General features: G+C 46.2%; 1 protein-coding gene across 3 annotated transcripts in view; it reads left to right on the plus strand.

Moving 5' to 3' along the window:
* The first annotated feature begins 13,873 nt into the window (after positions 1-13,873).
* fam114a1 (family with sequence similarity 114 member A1) overlaps positions 13,874-23,007 on the plus strand; it is a 60,606-nt gene continuing 51,472 nt past the window's right edge. The window contains exons 1-2 of one of the 3 annotated variants that reach the window (XM_085968663.1): positions 13,874-14,057; positions 17,896-18,303. In XM_085968663.1, the coding sequence (XP_085824789.1) occupies positions 17,908-18,303 (396 nt within the window). In that variant the 5' untranslated portion in view covers positions 13,874-14,057; positions 17,896-17,907. Of the gene's footprint in view, positions 14,058-14,163; positions 14,402-17,895; positions 18,304-23,007 lie in introns of those variants that run through there. The other 2 variants (XM_085968647.1, XM_085968653.1) reach the window with 2 other exon arrangements.

Consider the following 23,007-nt stretch of genomic DNA (forward strand, 5'->3'; position numbering starts at 1 on the left):
ATCTCATTGAAACTTATAAAATTCTGACAGGACTGGACAGACTAGATGCAGGAAGGATGTTCCCGATGGTCGGGGAGTCCAGAACCAGGGGTCACAGTCTAAGGATAAGGGGTAAGCCATTTAGGACAGAAATGAGGAGGAATTTCTTCACCCAGAGAGTGGTGAACCTGTGGAATTCTCTACCACAGAAGGCAGTAGAGGCCAATTCATTAAATATATTCAAGAAGGAGTTGGATATATTTCTTAAGGCTAAAGGGATCAAGGGATATGGGGAGAAAGCAGGGACCGGGTACTGAATTTGGATGATCAGCTATGATCGCATTGAATGGCGGAGCAGGCTCGAGGGGTCTAATGGCCTACTCCTGCTCCTATCTTCTATGTTTCTATGTTTTCCTCATACGTCATTCCTGCCATCCCAGGTATCAGCCTGGTGAATCTTCGCTGAACTCCCTCCATGGCAAGAACATCCTTCCTCAGATAAGGCAACCAAAACTGCACACAATACTCAAGGTGTGGTCTCACCAAGGCACTGTACAACTGCAGCAAGACATCCTTGTTCCTGTACTCAAACCCTCTTGCTACGAAGGCCAACATACCATTTGCCTTCTTAACCGCCTGTTGCACCTGCATGTTTATCTTCAGCGACTGGTGCACAAGGACACCCAGGTCTCGTTGCACTTCCCCTTCTCCCAATCTATTGCCATTCAGATAATAATCTGCCTTCCTGTTTTTGACACCAAAGTGGATAACCTTGCATTTATCCACGTTATATTGCATCTGCCATGCTTCTGCCCAATCACCCAACCTGTCTAAATCATTCTGGAGTTTCTCGGCATCCTCCTTACAGCACACACGCCCACCCAGCTTTGTGTCGTCTGCAAACTTGGAGATATTACATCTAGTTCCCTCGATGTCACCAAGATTGACGGCATGAAAAGCAGTGTAGATGGAAGCATAAGATTACAAAGATATATTAATAGATTCAGTGACTGGGCAAAACTGGCAAATGGATTTCAATGTAGGCAAATGTGGGGTCATCCACATTGGACCAAAAAAGGATAGATCAGAGTACTTTCTAAATGGTGAAAAGCTAGAAACAATGGATCCAAAGAGATTTGGCGGTCCATGTACATAGATCATTAAAATGTCATGGACAAGTACAGAAAATAATCAAAAAGGCTAATGGAATGCTGGCCTGTATATATAGAGGACTAGAATACAAGGGGGTAGAAGTTACGCTGCAGCTGTACAAAGCCCTGGTTAGACCACACCTGGAGTACTGTGTTCAGTTATGGGCACCACACCTTAGGAAGGTGACTAGAATGATACCTGGACTCCAAAGGTTAAATTACGAGGAGAGATTACAAAAACTAGGGTTATATTCCCTGGAATTTGTAAGATTAAGGGGTGATTTGATCTAAGTTTAAGATGTTAATTGCTCCATTGTTTGTGGCTGTGCCTTCAGCTGCCAAGGCCCTAAGCTCTGGAATTCCCTCCCTAAACCTCTCTGCCTCTCTTCCCTCCTTTAAGACGCTCCTTAAAACCTATCTCTTTGACCAAGCTTTTGGTCATCTGTCCTAATATCTCCTTATGTGGCTCGGTGTCAAATTTTGTTTTATAACGCTCCTGTAAAGCACCTTGGGATGTTTTACTACGTTAAAGGCGCTATATAAATACAAGTTGTTGTTGTATATTAATGGGAACTGATAGCGTAGATGGAGAGAAACTATTTCTGCTGGTTGGGGAATCTAGGACTAGGGGACATAGCCTAAAAGTTAGAGCCAGGTCTTTCAGGAGGAAAAACTTCTACACATAAAGGGTGGTAGAAGTTTGGAACTTTGAACAAATATTTTGTATCGGTCTTCACAGTAGAAGACACTAAAAGCATCCCAATAACGGATAATCAAGGGGCTATTGGGGTGGGGAGGGGGGGAACTTAAAACAATCACTATCACTAGAGAGAAAGTACTAGGCAAACTAATGGGACTAAAGGTGGACAAGTCCCCTGGACTTGATGGCCTGCATCCTAGAGTCTTAAAAGAGGTGGCTGCAGATATAGTGGATGCATTGGTTGTAATCTACCAAAATTCCCTGGATTCTGGAGAGTTCCCAGCGGACTGGAAAACTGCAAATGTAACGCCCCTATTTAAGAAAGGAGGGAGACAGAAAGCAGGCAACTATCGACCAGTTAGCCTAACATCTGTCATTGGGAAAATGCTGGAGTCGAGTCCATCATTAAGGAAGTGGTAGTAGGACATTTAGAAAATCCTAATATAGTCAAGCAGGGTCAGCATGGTTTTATGAAAGGGAAATCATGTTTGACAAATTTGCTGGAATTCTTTGAGGATGTAATGAGCAGGGTGGATAAAGAGGAACCAGTAGATGTCATGTATTTGGATTTCCAGAAGGCATTCGATAAGGTGCCACATAAAAGGTTACTACACAAGATAAGAGCTCACGGGGTTGGGGGTAATATATTAGCATGGATGGAGGATTGGCTAACTGACAGAAAACAGAGAATCGGGATAAATGGGTAATTTTCAGGTTGGCAAACTGTAACTAGTGGGGTGCTGCAGGGATCAGTGCAGGGGCCTCAACTATTTACAATCTATATTAATGACTTGGATGAAGGGTCTGAGTGTAATGTAGCCAAATTTGCTGATGATACAAAGATAGGTGGGAAAGCAAATTGTGTGGAGGACGCAAAGAATCTCCAAAGGGATATAGATAGGCTGAGTGAGTGGGCAAAAATCTGGCTGATGAGGTTTAATGTGGGAAAATGCAAGGTTATGCATTTTGGTAGGAAAAATAAAAAAGAAAATTATTGTTTAAATGGAGATTATAAAATGCTGAGGTACAGAGGGATCTGGGGGTCCTTGTACATGAGTCACAAAACGTTAGCATGCAGGTACATCAAGTAATTAGGAAGGCAAATGTAATGTTGGCCTTTATTGCAAAGGGAAATCCTGTTACAACTGTTGGTGAGACCACACCTGGAGTACTGCGTGCAGTTTTGGTCTCCTTATTGAAGGAAGGATATACTTGCATTGGAGGCAGTGCAGAGAAGGTTCACGAGGTTGATTCCGGAGATGAAGGAGTTGTCTTATGAAGGTTGAGCAGGTTGGGCCTATACTCATTGGAGTTTAGAAGAATGAGAGGGGATCTTATTGAAATATATAAGATTCTGAAGGGACTTGACAGGGTAGATGCAGAGAGGATGTTTCCCCTCATTGGGGAATCTAGAACTAGTAGGCATAATTTCAGAATAAGGGGGCAACCTTTTAAATCGGAAATGAGGAGGAATTTCTTCTCTCAGAGGGTCGTGAATCTCTGGAATTCTCTTCCCCAGAGAGCTGTGGAGGCTGGGTAATTGAATATATTTAAGATGGAGATAGACAGATTTTTGAAAGGTAAGGGAGTCAAGGGTTGTGGGGAGCGGGCAGCGAAGTGGAGTTGAGGCCAAGATCAGATCAGCCATGATCTTATGGAATGGTGGAGCAGGCTCGAGGGGCCAAATGACCTACTCCCACTCCTACGTCTTATGTCTTATGTATGTTCTTGTAATACAGTACTTCATATGAAAGAACATAGCTCACCAAACTGGAACGAAAACTAGAAAGGTGAATCCAGTACAATGTGGTAATATACTTGTTTCTTGATCCGTTCTGGTTGCTAAACCCAGTAACATTTTTAGCCTAGAAATTGTTGCTAATGATATTAATATATACTTCTGCCTGCAATTTAAGCACAGGTGTTACCCCATTTATTTTAGATAATCAACACCTCAGTTAAATTAGCGGGCAAAGCAATGTTGTTGCTTTTATTTATTTGTTCACGAGATGTGGGCGTCGCTGGAAAGGCCAGCATTTATTGTCCATCCCTAATTGCCCTTGAGAAGGTGGTGGTGAGCTGCCTTCTTGAACCGCTGCAGTCCGTGTGGTGAACGTACTCCCACAGTGCTGTTAGGGAGGGAGTTCCAGGATTTTGACCCAGTGACGATGAAGGATCGGCGATATATTTCCAAGTCAGGATAGTGTGTGACTTGGAGAGGAACTTGGAGGTGATGGTGGTCCCATGCGCCGGCTGTCCTTGTCCTTCTAGGTGGTAGAGGTCGCGGGTTTGGGAGGTGCTGTCGAAGAAGCCTTGGCGAGTTGCTGCAGTGCATCTTGTAGATAGTAAACACTGCAGTCATGGTGCGCTGGTGGTGGAGGGAGTGAATGTTTAAGGTGGTGGAGGGGGTGCCAATCAAGCAGGCTGCTTTGTCCTGGATGGTGTTGAGCTTCTTGAGTGTTGTTGGAGCTGCACTCATCCAAGCAAGTGGAGAGTATTCCCTCACACTCCTGACTTGTGCCTTGTAGATGGTGGAAAGACTTTGCGGAGTCAGGAGGTGAGACACCTGTCACAGAATACCCAGCCTCTGACCTGCTCTTGTTGCCACAATATTTATGTGGCTGGTCCAGTTAAGTTTCTGGTGAATAGTGACCCCCAGGACATTGATGGTGGGGCATTTGGCAATGCCGTTGAATGTCAAGGGGTGGTGGTTAGACTGTCTCTTGTTGGAGATTGTCATTGCCTGGCACTTGTGTGGCTTGCCATTTATCAGCCCAAGCCTGACTGTCGTCCAGGTCTTGCTGCATGCGGGCATGGACTCCTTCATTATCTGAGGAGTTGCGAATAGAACTTAACACTGTGCAGTCATCAGCGAACATCCCCACTTCTGACCTTATGATGAAGCAGCTGAAGATGGTTGGGCCGAAGACACTGCCCTGAGGAACTCTTGCAGCGATGTTGTGGGGCTGCGATGATTGGCCTCCAACAACCACAACCATCTTCCTTTGTGCTAGGTATGATTCCAGCCAGTGGAGAGGTTTACCCGATTCCCATTGACTTCAATTTTACTGGGCCTCCTTGATGCCACACTCGGTCAAATGCTGCCTTGATGTCAAGGGCAGTCACTCTCACCTCACCTCTGGAATTCAGCTCTTTTGTCCATGTTTGGACCAAGGCTGTAATAAGGTCTGGAGCCAAGTGGTCCTGGCGGAAACCAAATTGGGCATCAGTGTGCAAGTTCACAGAATCACAGAATCACAGAAACCCCACAATGCAGATAGAGGCCATTTCGGCCCATCGAGCCTGCACCGACACATATCCCACCCGATCCCCGTAACCCCTACACCAACACATATCCCACCCTATCCCCGTAACCCCACGTATTTAATCCCCCTAACACTAAGGGTCAATTTATCATAGCCAATCAACCTAACCAGTAACTGCTGCTTAATAGTACGGTCGACAACACCCTCCATCACTTTGCTGATGATTGAGAGTAGACTGATGGGGCAGTAATTGGCTGGATTTGATTTGTTCAGCCTTTTTTTTGTGGCCAGGACATACCTGGGCAGTTTTCCACATTGTCGGGTAGATGCCAGTGTTGTCGCTGTACTGGAACAGCTTGGCTAGAGGCGCGGCTAGTTCTGGAGCACAACTCTTCAGCACGACAGTCGGGAATTTGTCGGGGCCCATAGCCTTTGCTGTATCCAGTGCGCTCATCCATTTCTTGCTATCATGTGGAGCTAACTGAATTGGCTGAAGACTGTCTTCTGTGATGGTGGGGATTACAGGAGGAGGCCGAGATGGATCATCCACTCGGCACTTCTGGCTGAAGATTGTTGCAAATGCTTTAGCCTTGTCTTTTGCACTCGCGTGCTGGGCTCTGCTATTATTGAGGGTGGGGATATTCATGGAGCCTTCTCCTACCGTTAGTTGCTTAATGGTCCACCATCATTCATGACTGTAAGTGGCAAGACTGCAGAGCTTTGATCTGATTCGTTGGTTGTGTGATCGCTTAGCTCTGTCTATAGCATGCTGCTTCCGCTGTTTAGCATGCATTTGGTCCTGTGTTATAGCTTCACCAGGTTGGCACCTCATTTTTAGGTACGCCTGGTGCTGCTCCAGCAATGCTATTCTTCACACCTCATTGAACCAGGATTGGTTCCCCGGCTTGATGCTAATGGTAGAGTGAGGGATATGCCGGGCCAGGAGGTTACAGATTGTGGTGGAATACAATTTTGCTGCTGCCGATGACCCACAGCGCCTCATGGATGCCCAGTTTTGAGCTGCTAGATCTGTTCTGAATCTATCCCATTTAGCACAGTGGTAGTGCCACACAACACGATGAAGGTTGTCCTCAGTGTGAAGACAGGACTTTGTCTCCACAATGACTGTGCGCTGGTCACTGCTACCATTACGATCATGGGCAGATGCATCTGCGACAGGTCGATTGGTGAGGACGAGGTCAAGTACGTTTTTCCCTCATGTTGGTTCTCTTACCACCTGCCAGAGGCCCAGTCTGGCAACTATGTCCTTCAGGACTTGATCAGGAGTGGTGCTACTGAGCCACTATTGTTGACCCAGAGTACATTCTGTGCCCTTGTTACCCTCAGTGCTTCTTCCAAATGGTGTTCAACATGGAGGAGTACTGATTCATCAACTGTGGGTGGGCGGTAGGTGGTAATCAGCAGGAGGTTTCCTTGCCCATGATTGACCTGAAGCCATGAGACTTCATGGGGTCCAGAGTTAATGTTGAAGAGTCCCAGGGCCACTCTTTCCCGACTGTATACCACTGTGCTGCCACCTCTGGTGGGTCTGTCCTTTTGGTGGGACAGGACATACCCAGGGATGGTGATGGAGAAGTCTGGGATTGGCTGAAAGGTATGATTCTGTGAGTATGACTGTGTCAGGCTGTTGCTTGACTAGTCATAGAGTTATAGCGGCAGAGAAGGAGGCCATTCGGCTCTCTGTAGAGCACTCGAGTCAGTCCCATTCCCCCTCTCTATCCCCGTAGCCCTGCAAGTATATTTCCCTCAAGTGCCTATCCAGTCTCCCCTTGAAACATTTGAGTGTCTCCGCTTCCACCACTTCCATCAGCAGCGAGTCCCAGGTCCTCACCACTCGCTGCGTAAAAAAGTCTTTCCTCACGTCCCCCCTGTATCTCTTGCCCAAAACCTTAAATTTGTGTCCCCTAGTCCTTGTACCAACAACTAGTGGGAACAACCTTTCCCCATCTAGCCTATCCAAACCCGTCATAATCTTGTACACCTCTATCAAATCACCCCTCAACCTCCTTTGCTCTAATGAAAACAAATCCAGCTTCTCCAACCTGTCCTTGTAGCTAAGATCCCCCATCCCTGGAACCATTCTGCTAAATCTCCTCTGCACCCTCTCAAGTGCCTTCACATCCTTCCTAAAGTGTGGTGACCAGAACTGGACACAATACTCCAGTTGTGGCCTAACCAGCGCTTTATAAAGGTTCAGCATAACTTCTCTACTTTTGTGCTCAACACCACTATTTATAAAGCCCAAGGTTCCATATGCTTTGCTAACCACTCTCTGAATATGTCCTGACACCTTCAGGGATCTATGCACATTAACTCCCAGGTCCATAGAAACATAGAAGATAGGAGCAGGAGTAGGCCATTCAGCCCTTCGAGCCTGCTCCGCCATTCAATGAGATCATGGCTGATCATCCAAATTCAGTACCCTGTCCCTGCCTTCTCCCCATACCCCTTGATCCCTTTAGCCTTAAGAAATATATCCAACTCTTTCTTGAATATATTTAATGAACTGGCCTCCACCGCCCTCTGTGGCAGAGAATTCCACAGGTTCACCACTCTCTGGGTGAAGAAATTCCTCCTCATCTCAGTCCTAAATGGCTTACCCCTTATCCTTAGACTATGACCCCTGGTTCTGGACTCCCCGGCCATCAGAAACATCCTTCCTGCATCTAGTCTGTCCAGGCCTGACAGAATTTTATAGGTTTCGATGAGATCACCTCTCAATCTTCTAAACTCCAGTGAGTATAAGCCCAATCGACACAATCTCTCCTCATACGTCATTCCTGCCATCCCAGGTATCAGCCTGGTGAATCTTCGCTGCACTCCTTCCATGGCAAGGACGTCCTTCCTCAGGTAAGGCGACCAAAACTGCACACAGTACTCAAGGTGTGGTCTCACCAAGGCCCTGTACAACTGCAGCAAGACATCCTTGTTCTTGTACTCGAACCCTCTTGCTACGAAGGCCAACATACCATTTGCCCTCTTAACCGCCTGCTGCACCTGCATGCTTACCTTCAGCGACTGGTGTACAAGAACACCCAGGTCTCTTTGCACTTCCCCTTCTCCCAATCTATTACCATTCAAATAATAATCTGCCTTCCTGTTTTTGCCACCAAAGTGGATAACCTCACATTTATCCACATTATAGTGCATTTGCCATGTTTCTGCCCAATCACCCAACCTGTCCAAATCGTGCTGGAGTTTCACGACATCCTCCTCACAGCATATCCTCCCCCCCAGCTTTGTGTCGTCTGCAAATTTGGAGATATTACATCCAATTCCCTCGTCCAGATCATTAATATATATTGTGAACAGCTGGGGTCCTAGGACCGATCTTTGCGGTACCCCAGTAGTCACTGCCTGCCACTCAGAAAATGACCCGTTTATTCCAACTCTTTGCTTTCTGTCCGCCAACCAGTTCTCTATCCAAGTCAATACCTTGCCCCCAATCCCATGTGCCTTAATTTTGCACGCTAATTCTCTTATGCGGGACCTTATCGAAAGCCTTCTGAAAGTCCAAATACACCACATCCACTGGTTCTCCCTTATCTATTTTACCAGTTACATCCTCAAAAAATTCCAGTAGATTAGTCAAGCATGATTTACCTTTTGTAAATCCATGTTGACTTTGTCCGATCCAGTCACTGCTTTCCAAGTGCTCTGCTATTACATCTTTTATAATGGACTCTAGCATTTTCCCCACTACCGATGTCAAGCTTACCGGTCTATAATTCCCCGCCTTTTCTCTACCACCTTTTTTGAATAGTGGGGTAACATTAGCTACCTGCCAATCCATGGGTACCGTTCCAGAGTCTATCGAGTTCTGGAAGATGACCAGCAATGCATCTACTATTTCTAGGGCCACTTCCTTAAGTACTCTGGGATGTAGATTATCAGGCCCTGGGGATTTATCGGCCTTCAGTCCCATCAATTTTCCTAACACCATTTCCCTACAAATACTGATTTCTTTCAGTTCCCTCCGTCCCTGCACTCTTTAAAACTGTGCCATTAAGTGTATATTGTCTCTCCCTGTTCCTTCTGCCAAAATGCATCACCTCACATTTCTCTGTATTAAATTCCATCTGCCACTTGTCTGCCCATTCCGCTAGCCTTTCTATGTCCTGTTGCAGTCGATTGGTATCATCATCACTGTTTGCCACACCCCCAAGTTTGGTGTCATCGGCAAATTTAGAAATTCTACTCTGTATTCCAATATCCAGGTCATTTATATATATCAAAAAAAGCAGTGGCCCTAGCACTGACCCTTGGGGAACACCACTGTCTACCATCCTCCAGTCTGAAAAACAGCCATTTACCACAACTCGCTGTTTTCTGTCCTTAAGCCAATTCCTTATCCAAGCTGCCACTGACCCACCTATTCCATGAGCCTCAATTTTGTTAACCAGCCTTCTATGTGGTACTTTGTCAAACGCCTTCCAAAAATTCATGTAGACAACATCCATTGCATTCCCTTCATCGATCCTCCCCGTTACTTCATCAAAAAATTCAATTAGATCAGTCAAACACGATCTGCCTTTTACAAATCCGTGTTGGCTCTCCTTAATTAGCTTAAACCTTTCCAAATGTCTGTTAATTTTTTCCTTGATTATTGTTTCTAAAAGTTTACCCACCACTGATGTTAAACTGACAGGCACCTCCATCTAGGGAAGATTGGAAAATTGTGGCAAGCCCTTCCGCTATCTCCTCCCCCAATTCCCTTAGCAACCTGGGATGCAAGCCATCTGGACCAGGTGACTTATCCACTCTAAGCATACCCAGCCTTTCTAGTACATCCTGTCTATCAATTTTCACCCCTTCCATTGCTTCTACCTTTTCCACTTTTACCAACATTTTGTCAGCATCCACCTCCTTAGTAAACACCGATACAATGTACTTATTGAGTATTCTGTATTCATATAGTCTGCGGGACAGCTCTCCCAATTTTGGCACAAGTTAATGAGAAGGACTTTGCAGGATCAACTGGGCTGGGTGTGCAGTTGTCGTGTCCGAAGCCAGTGCCTAGGTCGATGCCTGTCTGGTTTTATTCTTATTATTGTTTTTCGCAGTGGTTTGTTACAACTGAGTGGCTTGCTGCACCATTTCAGAGGGCAGTTAAGAGTCAACCACATTGCTGTGGGTCTGGAGTCACATATAGGCCTGACCAGGTAAGGATGGCAGATTTCCTTTCCTAAAGGACATTACGACAATCCGGTAGTTTCATGGTCACCATACTAGCTTTTTAGTGCAGATTTATTTAACTGAATTTAAATTCCCCAGCTGCCATGGTGGGATTTGAACTCACCTCTCTGGATCAATTAGTCCATGCCTCTGGATTACCAGTCCAGCAACATAACCACTATGCTACCATACCCCAATGAATGCATTAAGTTGTATGAATGCATTAAGCATTCGCCCACTAATATCGACAAGTAGCAATTTGTGAGCTTCGCTCTCAAAATGATAATAAAGAATAATGTATCCCTTATCACTCATATCCTCCTAGCCCCTTCCAACCCCTTTCTTCTGTGTCGGTCGCTGGAAAAAACTCTCCTGCAAGTCACGTACTTTCAAACTGCCAACTGTCTAACCTTTGGTCCTCCATTCACCACGATCCAACTGCAGCTGTCCATCTGCTCAACCATTCCCTCAGCTAAACCTTAGAAACTGGTTAAACTCTCCCACCCTGGTTGTTCTCCCTGGTATGGTCCCCATCTTTGCTCCAAAGCATGCAGACTTAAACGTATATGGCGCACAACTGGTTTAGCCAACCATCGCCAGATCTGACAGGACCATATCAAGCACTATTGGGTCCTGCTCTACGCCGCCAAAACCGCTCACTATTCCAGGATCATCCTGGACTGTACAGATAAACTCTGGCTTCTTTTCTCAACTCCATTTACCCACATTTGATCCATATCCCTTGATACTCTTACCTAACAAAAATCTATCTATCTCACTCTCAGGACATAAAAGCCTAGCAGAATGGGCAGATGGAATTTAATCCAGAGAAGTGTGAGGTGATGCATTTTGGCAGAAGGAACAGGGAGAGGCAATATACACTTAATGGCACAGTTTTAAAGAGTGTGCAGGGACAAAGGGACCTGGGAGTTAATGTACACAGGTCTCTGAAGGTGGCGGGACATATTCAGAGAGTGGTTAGCAAAGTATATTGGATCTTGGACTTCATAAATAGAGGTACTGAGTACAAAAGTAGAGAAGTTATGCTGAACCTTTATAAAATGCTGGTTAGGCCACAACTGGAGTATTGCGTCCAGTTCTGGTCACCACACTTTAGGAAAGATGTGAAGGCCCTTGAGAGGGTGCAGAGGAGATTTACCAGAATGGTTCCGGGGATGGGGGGGGTCTTAGCTACAAGGACAGGTTGGAGAAGCTGGATTTGTTTTCATTAGTGCAATGGAGTTTATGGGGTGATTTAATAGAGGTGTACAAGATTATGAATGGTTTGGATAGGCTAGATGGGGAAAGGCTGCTACCACTAGTTGATGGTACAAGGGCTAGGGGTCACAGATTTAAGGTTTTGGGCAAGAGATACAGGGGGGATGTGAGAAAAACATTTTTACGCAGCGAGTGGTTAGGACCTGGAAGTCACTGCTGACGGAGGTGGTGGAATCGGAGACACTCAATGTTTTCAAGGGGAGACTGGTTAGGCACTTGAGGGAAATAACCTTACAGGGCTACGGGGATAGAGCGGGGGAATGGGACTGACTGGATTGCTCTACAGAGAGCCGGCGTGGACTCGATGGGTCGAATGGCCTCCTTCTGTGCCGTTATGACTCTATGGGGTAAAAATTTGGTTGCAAAGCAACTGGATTAAATTTTTTGATGATGTCCCCTTGTTCTCCTTATCTACCCTAGCAAATCCTTTTAATATTTTAAACACCGCAATCAGATAACCTCTCATATACCAAAGTGAATACAAGCCAAGTTTATCCAACCTGTCCTCATAATTTATCCCTCTAAACCCCAGCATCATTCTGGTGAACCTGCGTTGCACCCCTTCCAAGGCCAATATAGCCTTCCCCAAAACTGAACGCAGTATTCCAGGTGGGGTTTGACCAAAGCGCCATACAATCAAAGCAGAACTTCCTCCCTTTTGTATTCCAGCCCCCTCAAGATAAAGGCCAACATTGCATTAGCCTTTTTAATTGCTTTTTGTACCTGTCCACTAGCTTTTAGCGATTTGTGTACTTGGGACATCCAAATCCCTTAGCTCCTCTATAGCTTTATTTAGGCAAAGTTTACCTTGAGTGTTATTTTAAATTGAGACCGTTTGTACTAGTAGGAAAAAGACAGACTGATCGCACACATGGATGACCTTACTGTTAATGTTTTCTTTTGTAAGTCCTTTTATATAGAGAAGCCTAGGTGAAGAGCCGAGATCCAAGTTGCTGCCACTTGTTTTGACTTGTATTCTGCCAAGGAAGCTCTGCACATGTAAAATTTCACACACCTCAGTGTTTTTTTTAAATGTTAGGAGTATGTTTGTGGCTGCATGAACACTTTCTGGGTTCTGACAATGGGTGTACACTTGAAACCTTAACTTGTATTCTCTCCACAGTTGCTGATTGACCTGTGAAGTATTTCCATCATTTTCTATTTTTGTTTCAAATTTCCAGCACTTACAGGTTTTTTTTCTGTTTTATGTGAACACTATTAAATCTGACTTCACAATGGTCTAGGCACATACTCCAAACAATGCAACGCCCAAGCGGTGACAATTCCAATGCTCTCTTGGCCGGCCTCCCATCTTCCACCCTCCATAAACTTGAGTTCATCCAAAACTGTGCTGCCCATATCTTAACTCGCACCAAATCCCATTCACCCATCTACCTGTGCTCGCTGACCTACATTGTCTCCTGGTCCGTCAACGCCTCGATTTTAAAATTCTCATCCTAGTGTTCAAATCCCTCCATGGTCTCACCTTTCCCTATCTCTATAACCTCCTCCAACCCTCCCAAGAATGCTGTGTACCTCCAATTTTGGCTTCTTGTGCATCCCGATTTCCTTCACCCCACCATTGGCAGCGATGTGTTCAGCTGCCTAGGCCTCAAGCTCGACCCCTCCCTAAATCTCCCCGCCTCTCTTTCCTCCCTTAAAATCTACCTCATTGACCAAGCTTTTCGTCACCGGTCCCAATATCTCCTTACGTGGCTCCATATCAGTTGTTTTTTGTCAATTAGGATCATGTGAAGCGCCTTGGGAAATTACTATGTTAAAGGTGCTATATAAATGCATGTTGCTGTGTAAGATGACAAATTGAAAAGGTGTCTCACACTGCTTGGCTTTTGTGCACTCAGATCATCAAAAAAAACTGACTTCTGAATTAGAATGCCTCTCAGGAAAGGTGACTAAAAGTTTGGTCAACGTTTTAAGGAGCATCTTAAAGGATGAGAGATTTAGGGAGGAAATTAAAAAAGGTTGGGGCCGAGACAGGTGAACATCACTGCCAATGGTGGGGTGAAGGAAATCGGGATGCACAAGAGGCCAAAATTGGAGGAATGCAGTATTCTGGGAGGGTTGGAGAAGGTTACAGACAGGGAGGGGCAAGATGATGGAGAGAGTTGAACACTAGGATTAGACTCTTAGTTGCAGTGATGCAAACATGGCAGTAAAGTTGCAGTCTACAGTATTAATGCCAAATAAAGCTATTCTCGGTCTCGGGGGTTGATCCCTGGATCCCGTTCGGGCTCTGCGTCACAATAGAGCGCTGGAACCGCCTGCAGCCTCCCTTCCAAATCTCGCGCTCGGTGCGGCTGAAAACGCCGCCGCCGCGCCCAATTGGCTGGGACACCTCTTTCCGGTGGGCCGCGCTGCGCTGAGCAGAGGGTTCCGGCTCCAGGATGGGTCTTCGCTGTCGACGTGGCGGCGCCGAGAAGGGTGGAGAGCGAGCGCTGAGCGAGGAGACGCGGCGCGCGCGGACAGGTGAGTCTCGAGCCCCCGGGGTTTCAAATCTAACCGGCAGCGTTAGGCGCGGGGCACGGCGCTCCCCGCTGACACCGCACGGTGACAGATACACGGTGAAGCCCGCAAAACGGCGCCCGGCCGGCCCCTTTGGTCCTGCACGGTTCCTGGCCAGGGGTTTAAAGTCCGGATTGGAGGAGTGTTAAACCCGAGCGGTTTACAGGGGAACTGAACAGACCCGACTCTGGCTGGATGGGCAGAAGCAGACTCTCCCCTTCTCACTCACCCGCCCCGCTCACCGTGCACCGCTGTTTACATCGCTCACCTGTGGGGCAAGCGCTGCTCCTGTGCTGATGGTAGTCTGCGTAAGTTTTAGACTCGCTATGACCGGGCTCCAGTGGTTTTACTACAAATTATATATGAAACAGCCTCACTAGAAATGAACAGGACACATTCTGGGTCTTATTATGATGGGTGTAACTACAGTATTTAAAAGTCAACAACAACTTGTATTTATATAGCGCTTTTAACATAGTAAAACGTCCCAAGGAGCTTCACAGGAGCTTTATCAAACACAATTTGACACCGAGCCACATAAGGAGATATTAGGACATGTTGGTTAAAGAGATATGTTTTAAAGAGCGTCTTAAAGGAGGAGAGAGAGGCGAAGGGGTTTAGGGAGGGAATTGAGCTTAGGTCCTTGGCAGTGGAAGGCACAGCCACCAATTTAAAATCAGGGATACTCAAGAGGGCAGAATTAAAGGGGGGATGGTTGTGGAGCTGAAGGAGATTACAGAGATAGGGAGGGGCAAGGCCATGGAGGGATTTAAACATAAAGATGAGAATTTTAAAATCAAGCATTGCTGGACCACTGGAAAGGGAGCCAATGTAGGTCAGCGAGCATAGGGGTGATGGGTGAACGGGACTTGGTGCAAGTTAGGATACGGGCAGCGGAGTTTTGGACGAGCTCGTTTACGGAGGGTGAGAGCCCGGCCAGGAGAGCATTGGAGTAGTTGAGTCTGGAGGTAACAAAGGCATGGATGAGGGTTTCGGCAGCAGATGAACTGAGGCAGGGGCAGAGATTGGCAATATAAAATAACAGAAAATGCTGGAAATACTCAGCAGGCCAGGCAGCATCTGTGGAGAGAGAAACAGAGTTAACGTTTCAGGTCTGGGACCCTTCATCAGAACTGGAAAAAGCTGGAGATGTAACATATTAAGCAGGTGCAGAGGTGGGGGGGTTTAGGAGGGGAGGAAGGAATTGAAAGAATACCCTGCACTTTTGTAAGAGGCAGGAAAGATAAAATGTTGCAAATGGGAGTGGCAAAAATCATACTGCATGAAAAGTGGGGGCAGGGATAATTATCTGAAATTGTTGAACTCAATGTTGAGTCCAGAAGGCTGTAAAGTGCCTAATCGAAAGATGAGGTGCTGTTCCTCGAGCTTACGTTGAGCTTCATTGGAACAATGTAATAGGCCAAGGACAGAGAGATCAGAGCGGGAGTGAAGCGGTGAATTAAAGTGATAGGCGACTTGAAGCTCAGGGACACCCTTACGGACTGAACGGAGGTGTTCTGCAAAGAGGTCGCCCAATCTGCGTTTGGTCTCCCCAATGTAGAGGGGACCGCATCGTGAGCAGCGAATACAGTATATTAAATTGCAAGAAGTACAAGTAAATCACTGTTTCACCTGGAAGGGGTGTTTGCGGCCCTGGACAGTGGGAAGGGAGGAGGTAAAAGGGCATGTGTTGCATCTCCTGCGCTTGCACGGGAAGGTGCCAGGTGAATGAGAAGGGCTGTTGGGGGTGATTGAGGAGTGGACCAGGGTGTCGTGGAGGGAGCGGTCCCTTTGGAATGCTGAAAGGGGAAGTGAGGGGACGGTGTGTTTGGTCTTTGGCAATATAACGTGGGTGGTCTTGGTGATGTACCGGATATGGGGTCGGAAGCTCAGCTCAGGGTCAAATAGGATGCCAAGGTTGCTAACAGTCTGGTTCAGACTGTGGCAAAGGAGAAGGATGGATTCTGTGGCTGTGGAACAGAGTTTGTGGTAGGGACAGAAGACAAGGGCTTTGGTGTTCCCAATATTTAATTGGAAGAAATTTCTGCTCATCCAATACTTGATGTAGGACAAGCAGCATGACAAATTAGAGGCAGTGGAGGGGGTTAAGAGAGGTGGTGAGGTAGAGCTGGATGTTGTCAGAGTACATGTGGGTCCTGACGTCATGTTTTCAGATGATGTTGCTGAGGGGCAGCATGTAGATGAGAAATAGGATAGTAATAGTCTGGGAGTGGGAAGAGAAGTAATTGCAGGAGGTTTTCTGGCTACGACTGGATAAATCGGAATGGAACCAGATGAGGGTGGTCCCACACTGCCGGACAACTGAGAAGAGGAATTGGAGGAGGATGATGTGGTCAACCGTGTCAAAGACTACAAACCAGTTGAGAAGGATGAGGAGGGATAGTTCACCAGGGTCACAGTCGCATCGGATGTATTTTTTGTGATTTTGAGGACTGTTTCACTGCTGTAGCAGGGGCGGAAATCTGATTGGAGGGGTTCAAACATGGAGTTGCGGGAAAGATGGACATGGATTTGGGAGGCGACAACATGTTCAGGGACTTTGGAAAGGAAAGGCAGGTTGGAGATGGGGCGGAAGTTTGTAAGGACAGAGGGGTCAAGGTTATCAGAATTTATAAAAATTTCAGGTGGAAACATTTTAGTACCAATTTCCTCCGCTTTGCTCCTGGAGCATGCCTATTACGTGGGCTCAAAGCAGAAGAAAAAGTTTTGAAGACCCCTTATGCTGTGTCTCTGACCCATTTCTGTCTCACTTGCAGTTCTGGGATGGAGTGTTCTTACTTCAAACAGGCACCAAATATAAGTTGTCAAAGCTACTGCTTCTCCCCTGAGTATGCTAATCCCAAGAGGTGTTCCTGTACCAGGGGCATGTCAGGCTCCTGCTAATGTCCTGGAGCCAAAATACAGGCAGCTTCACACCCATTCAGGTGGTGTGCTCAGATGTGGAGTGGGGGGGAGAGAAGAGAGAGAAAGAGGAAAATTGCCCCCTTGTTACCTTTTTATATATCTGGATGTATCCAAAGTTAAGGCAAAATGTTTAGCATCAAAAGCTAAGTATTATGATTTTATTTCTTTACTGTCGGCCAGTGGCTCAGTTGGTAGCACCCTTGCCTCTGAGTTAGCAGGTTGTGGGTTCAAGTCCCACTCCAGATTCTTGGGCACAAAAATCTAGGCTGACATTCCAGTGCAGTACTGAGGGAGTTCCGCGCTGTCGGAGGTGCCGTCTTTCGGATGAGACGTTAAACTGAGGCCCCGTCTACTCTCGGGTGGACGTAAAAGATCCCACGGCACTATTTTGAAGAGGAGCAGGAGAGTTATCCCCGGTGTCCTGGCCAATATTTATCCCTCAATCAACATCACTAAAACAGATTATCTGGTCATTATCACATTGCTGTGGGAGTTTGCTGTGTGCAAATTGGCTGCCGTGTTTTCTACATTACAACAGTGACTACACTTCCAAAAGTACCTCATTGGTTTATCTTGAGTTAATATCCAATAAACAAAACTTGTTACCTTGATGAGTTCTTCATGTACCACTTGTGAATACCTTCTGGTTAGTTACCAAGGAATGGCACTCCTGCTATCTGTGAAGATGTCCATGGGCTAGACCAACTGGCTAAGGGATGTTATGTGCACGTGTGCAGGAGTTGGGGTGGATATATTGGGGCACTTTTATAATTTTTTAATGCATACTTATTTGTGTTTAAATGGTTCAACTGTCAGTTTGTTTGTTTGTGAGTTTAAGGGAATAAATGTGAGTGATAATTAATATTTTATTTGATAGGCATGATTGGCAATGTCTGGGGCAGAGGATGACGCAAGGGGTGATATTTCAGCTGCGGTGGCAAGCCTATCTGTGGAAGATAGGTCCAGTGTGCCATCTGGAAATGGTGCTAAAGTTCCAACCAATGTAACATCTTCTCAAGTGAGTGATTCTTTGGAGTCTGGTCCCAGTCAAGTGCCAATTGACAATAGGAGCTCAATCCACCAAGACACTGTACACCAGGCTGGGGCTGTGGATGAGCCTATACAGAGTGGTCTAGTAGAAGATGCTGCAGAAAAAGATCCTTTGTTCACAGAAGAGACATTTAAGAGTATATCTGCTGAGTGTAATGAGGCAGTAAGTCTTGAATCAGAATCCAGCAGACACCACACATTGGATGGACATACATCAGAGAAAAATGTTACTGAGGTATGTGGTACATTTGAAAGATAATCATAAATAATCTGAATAAAATTCGTTCTCATTTATCATGCAGGTTGCTAACACCAGATTCTATTTAGGTCACGCTAGATACAATATATTATGGTATAATTGATCTTGCTACTTGTGCTTGTGAGCACCACGTTTCATTACATAGGATATATGGCACAATCAGTCCATGCCGGCGTTTATGCTCCACGCGAGCCTCCTCCTGTCTTTCCTCATCTAAATCTATCAGCCTAATCCTCTATTCCCTTCTCCCTCATATGCTTATCTAGCCTCCCCTTAAATGCATCTATACTATTCGCTTCAACCATTCCCTGTGGTAGTGAGTTCCATATTCTCGCCACTCTGGGTAAAGACATTTCTCCTGAATTCCCTATTGGATTTCTTGGTGACTATCTTATATTGATGGCCTCTAGTTATGCTCTTCCCCACAAGTGGAAACATTCTCTCTGTATCCACTCTTATCAAAATGTTTCATAATTTTAAAGACCTCTATTAGGTCACCCCTCAGCCTTTTTTCAAGAGAAAAGAGACCCAGCCTGTTCATCTTTTCCTGATATGTAAAACCTTGCGTTTCTGGTATCATCCTTGTAAATCTTCTCTGCACCCTCTACAGTGCCTCTATATCCTTTTTATATCCTTTTTATAATAGTATGGCGACCAGAACTGTATGCAGTACTCCCAAGTGTGGTCTAACCAAGGTTCAATACAGGTTTAGCATAACTTCCCTACTTTTCAATTCTATCCCTCTAGAAATAAACCCGAGTGCTTGGTTTGCTTTTTTTATGGCCTTGCTAACCTGTGTCGCAACTTTGTGATTTGTGTCGTCATCTTCTTAGGCAGTCCCTTGGCACCGAGGATGACTTGCTTCCACACTAAAAATGAGTTCTCAGGTGACTGATGAGTCCAATGCGGGACCTACAGTCTCTTCACAGGTGGGGCAGACGGTGGTTGAAGGGGCGGGTGGGAGGGGTGCTTGGGCTGACTTGTGCTTGGCTTCCGCTTGCTCCCGGCGAAGAGACTCGAGGTGTTCGGTGCCTTCCCAAATGCTTCTCCTCCACTTTGTGCGGTCTTGAGCCAGGGATTCCCAGGTGTCGGGGATGTTGCACTTTTTCAAGGAGGCTTTGAGGGTGTACTTGAAGCGTTTCCTCTGCCCACCTGGGGCTCTCTTGCCGTGGCAGAGCTCCGAGTAGAGTGCTTGTTTTGGGAGTCTCGTATCGGGCATGCAGACAATGTGACCCATCCATCGGAGCTGATGAGCGTGATCGAAGCTTCGATGCTGGGGATGTTGGCCTGAGTGAGAACACTGATGTTGGTGCGCCTATCCTGCCAATGGATTTGCGGGATCTTGCGGAGGCAGTATTAGTGGTACCTCTCCAGTGCTTTGAGGTGCCTACTGTACATGGTCCATGTCTCTAAGGCATACAGGAGGGGGCGGGTATCACTACTGCTCTGTAGACCATGAGCTTGGTGCCAGATTTAGGGTCCTGGTGTTCAAACATTCTCTTCCTCAGGCGACCGAAGGCGGCACTGACACACTGAAGGCGGTGTTTAACTTCGTCATCGCCATCTGCCCTTGTTGACAGTAGGCTCCCGAGGTATGGAAAGTGGTCCACTGTGAATAGCTACCCTTTACTCCCACTCTCTGCTTTCTGTCCTGAAGCCAGCCAGCAATCCATTCTGCTACTTGTCCCCTGACTCCACCTTCTCTGACCTTGTTCATCAGTCTGTTATGGGGTACCTTATCGAAAGCCTTTTGAAAATCCAGATAAATTACATCTGCTTTACCATTGTCTACTCTCTCTGATTTGTGTATTTGTACTCCTAGATCCCTCTACCCCACCTAGACTCGCACCCTCCAAGTGATGTGACCTCCCTATTCCTACCAAAATGTAATACCTCACATTTATCTGTGTTGAACTTCATTCTGCAAGTTTATTAATGTCCTCCTGTAACTTGTTGCGGCCTTCCTTGGTGTTGTCTACCGCCCCCCCCCCCCGCCAAAATTTGGTGTCATCTGCAAATTTAGAAATTGTGTTTTTGATTCCTGTCTAAATCGTTGATGTAAATTGTGAACAGCAGTGGTCCCAGCACTGATCCTTGTGGAACACCACTACCCACCTTCTGCCACTGTGAAGGCCTTTTGAAAATCCAGATAAATTACATCTGCATTACCATTGTCTACTCTCTCTGTTACCTCTTCAAAAAATTCAATAAGGTTGGCCAAGCAAGACTTTCCCTTTTGAAATCCATGTTGACTATATTTTTAGTTTCTAAATGTTCTTCTTTCTCCTTTAGTAGGGATTCCATTATTTTTCCTACCACCGATGTTAAGCTGACTGGTCTGTAATTCCCTGGACATGTTCTATCCCCCTTCTTCAATATCGGTATTACATTAGCTATCCGCCAGTCCTTTGGCACTATACCTTTTTCTAACAAATTATTAAATATGCGTAGTAATGCCTCTGCTATCTCTTCCCTAGATTTTTTTTTTAATGCGTGGATGCAATCTATCCAGACCAGGGGTTTTATCCTGAGATTGATTAATTTATTTAATATATCCCTTTTTTATTTTAAATGCATTATCTCATTGCTAATCTCATCATCCAATGTCATATCCACCTGTTTTATCTCCCTGGTAAATACTGAAGCAAAATTATTATTTAATATTTCTGCCATCTCTCTATCGTTACCTGTGATATTGACCTTAATGGCCCTATTTCCATCTCAACCTTCCTTTTTTATTGATGTGCCTATAAAATATTTTACTATTTTGTTTTATGTTCCTTGATAATTTAATTTCATAGTTCCTCTTTGTCTCTCTCATTTTTTTTTTACTTCTCTTCTAATCTTTTTGTATTCTCTTATCATGCACTCCCCTACTGTCTGTGTACTTATTGGGGCAGTAATTCGGGTCGGTGGCTTGCCGCGCGTGCAAGCCCCTGATATGCACTTACCCGACGCGCTGACATTTCACCTCCCAGGGACGCCTGGAATTCCATTTTGAAACAGAAGAATCCCGGGCAGCGTTTGACATCACGCCGCCCAGGAGTGCAGCCAGCGCGAAGCCTGGAGCGCGCTGTGCAAGTGAGACACGTCCCTTGAGGTCTCAGTTTAATAGGACACGCCCCCAATGTTTCTCACAAGCTGCTAAGCATTTTTACATGCAGAGCAGCATTTTAAATAGGTTTTTGGTATTTTTATGAAGCTTTTGGTAACTTTTATAAACTTTTAAAAACGTTTACATTATTTTGAAGAATCTGAAGTAGTTTTAAACAGAATTAAAGCAATTTAAAGACTTTTAAAAGCCCTAAAATAATTTTTTTAATTCCATTTATTTATTTAGCAATGTCGTTGTCATACGTGTCTTCACACTGTTCCCTTTGGGGAACTGTATGAAGTGGTGGAAGGATTTATGGCCGTGATTAACACTCATTCCGTGACCGTAACCATCTTTGAACCAGCCATTAGGGTGGTTAGTCCTATGGCGGGAGGGTTTTACGGGCTCCCACAAGCTATACAAGGAGGGGGGGCCACCCACACCCACGGACGCAAATATCCCACTGGATGTCAACCCAGAATTTAGAGCCGGAGCTCCGACTCCACTTGCCGGGACTGTCTGGAGCGGGGTTCGAAACCCTACCCCGTCTGGCCCAGTGGCGGGGATCCTACCGCTACGCCAAAGGCCCAATCCGATTAGCAACGTGAAATGGCTGGAATGAGCACAATTCACGGCATTAAGAACTCACAATTGAACTGATGATGACCTCGGCAATCTCCTCAACGAGGTGGAGGCGCAGCGCCTGCTCATCATTGGTAATGAGAAGTCAAAGGCGCCGCAAAAAGGACAGATGATAGCTTGGTCTTTCAAGTGGCAGCATAGGGCTCCAGTCACGGGGAGGGAAAAGGCGCAGGAAACGTATGGGTGTCACCTTTTGCGCGGAGTGGGCCTTTTGCGTAGCGGTAAGCATCCCTGCCGCTGGGCCAGAAGCAGTAGGGTTTCGAACCCCGCTCCAGACAGTCCCGGCAAGTGGAGTCGGAGCTCCAACTATAAATTCTGGGTGGACATCCAGCGGGATACTTGCGTCCGCGGGTGGCCCCCCCCCCCCCTCAGATGGGTTGTGGGAGCCCGTAAAACCCTCACGCCATAGGACTAACCACCCTAATGGCTGGTATGAAGATGGTTATGGTCACGGAAGGAGTGTTAACGTGGCCAGAAATCCTTCCACCACTTCATACAGTTCCCGAAAGGGAACAGTGTGAGGATACGTACGACGATGACCTGTTGCGCAATGCACCTCCTTGGACCCTCAGTCGCAGATGCGAGGGGGCAAATCGCGCAGTTGTTAAATTTTTCATTTTATTGACATGTAAAATGTTGGCCCAGTAATTCAAATCCAAACGCGCGAGTACGGTCGGGGTACTTGCGCGTCTGTCCGGAGGAAATGCCGGTTTTCAGCATACACAGCGCATGCGGGGAAAACCGGCATTTCCTGTCCTCTGAACGAAGGGGTTCAGAGGCAGAACGCGTGCGACTGTACAGGCAGCGCGTGCGCAGTAAAATTCGCCGCTTTCATTCATGCTTTCAGTGAGGTCAAGTCCTTACAACTTACACATGAAAAAAGCATGAGTACAGTTGCTCCAGAGGCTGCGGTTGTTTGGAAAAGGGAGGAAAGTTATTTTAAG

This window comes from Somniosus microcephalus, chromosome 2, assembly GCF_052327205.1.
Source record: "Somniosus microcephalus isolate GS21.2 chromosome 2, FLI_Smic_1.0, whole genome shotgun sequence".
Lineage (NCBI taxonomy): Eukaryota > Metazoa > Chordata > Chondrichthyes > Squaliformes > Somniosidae > Somniosus > Somniosus microcephalus.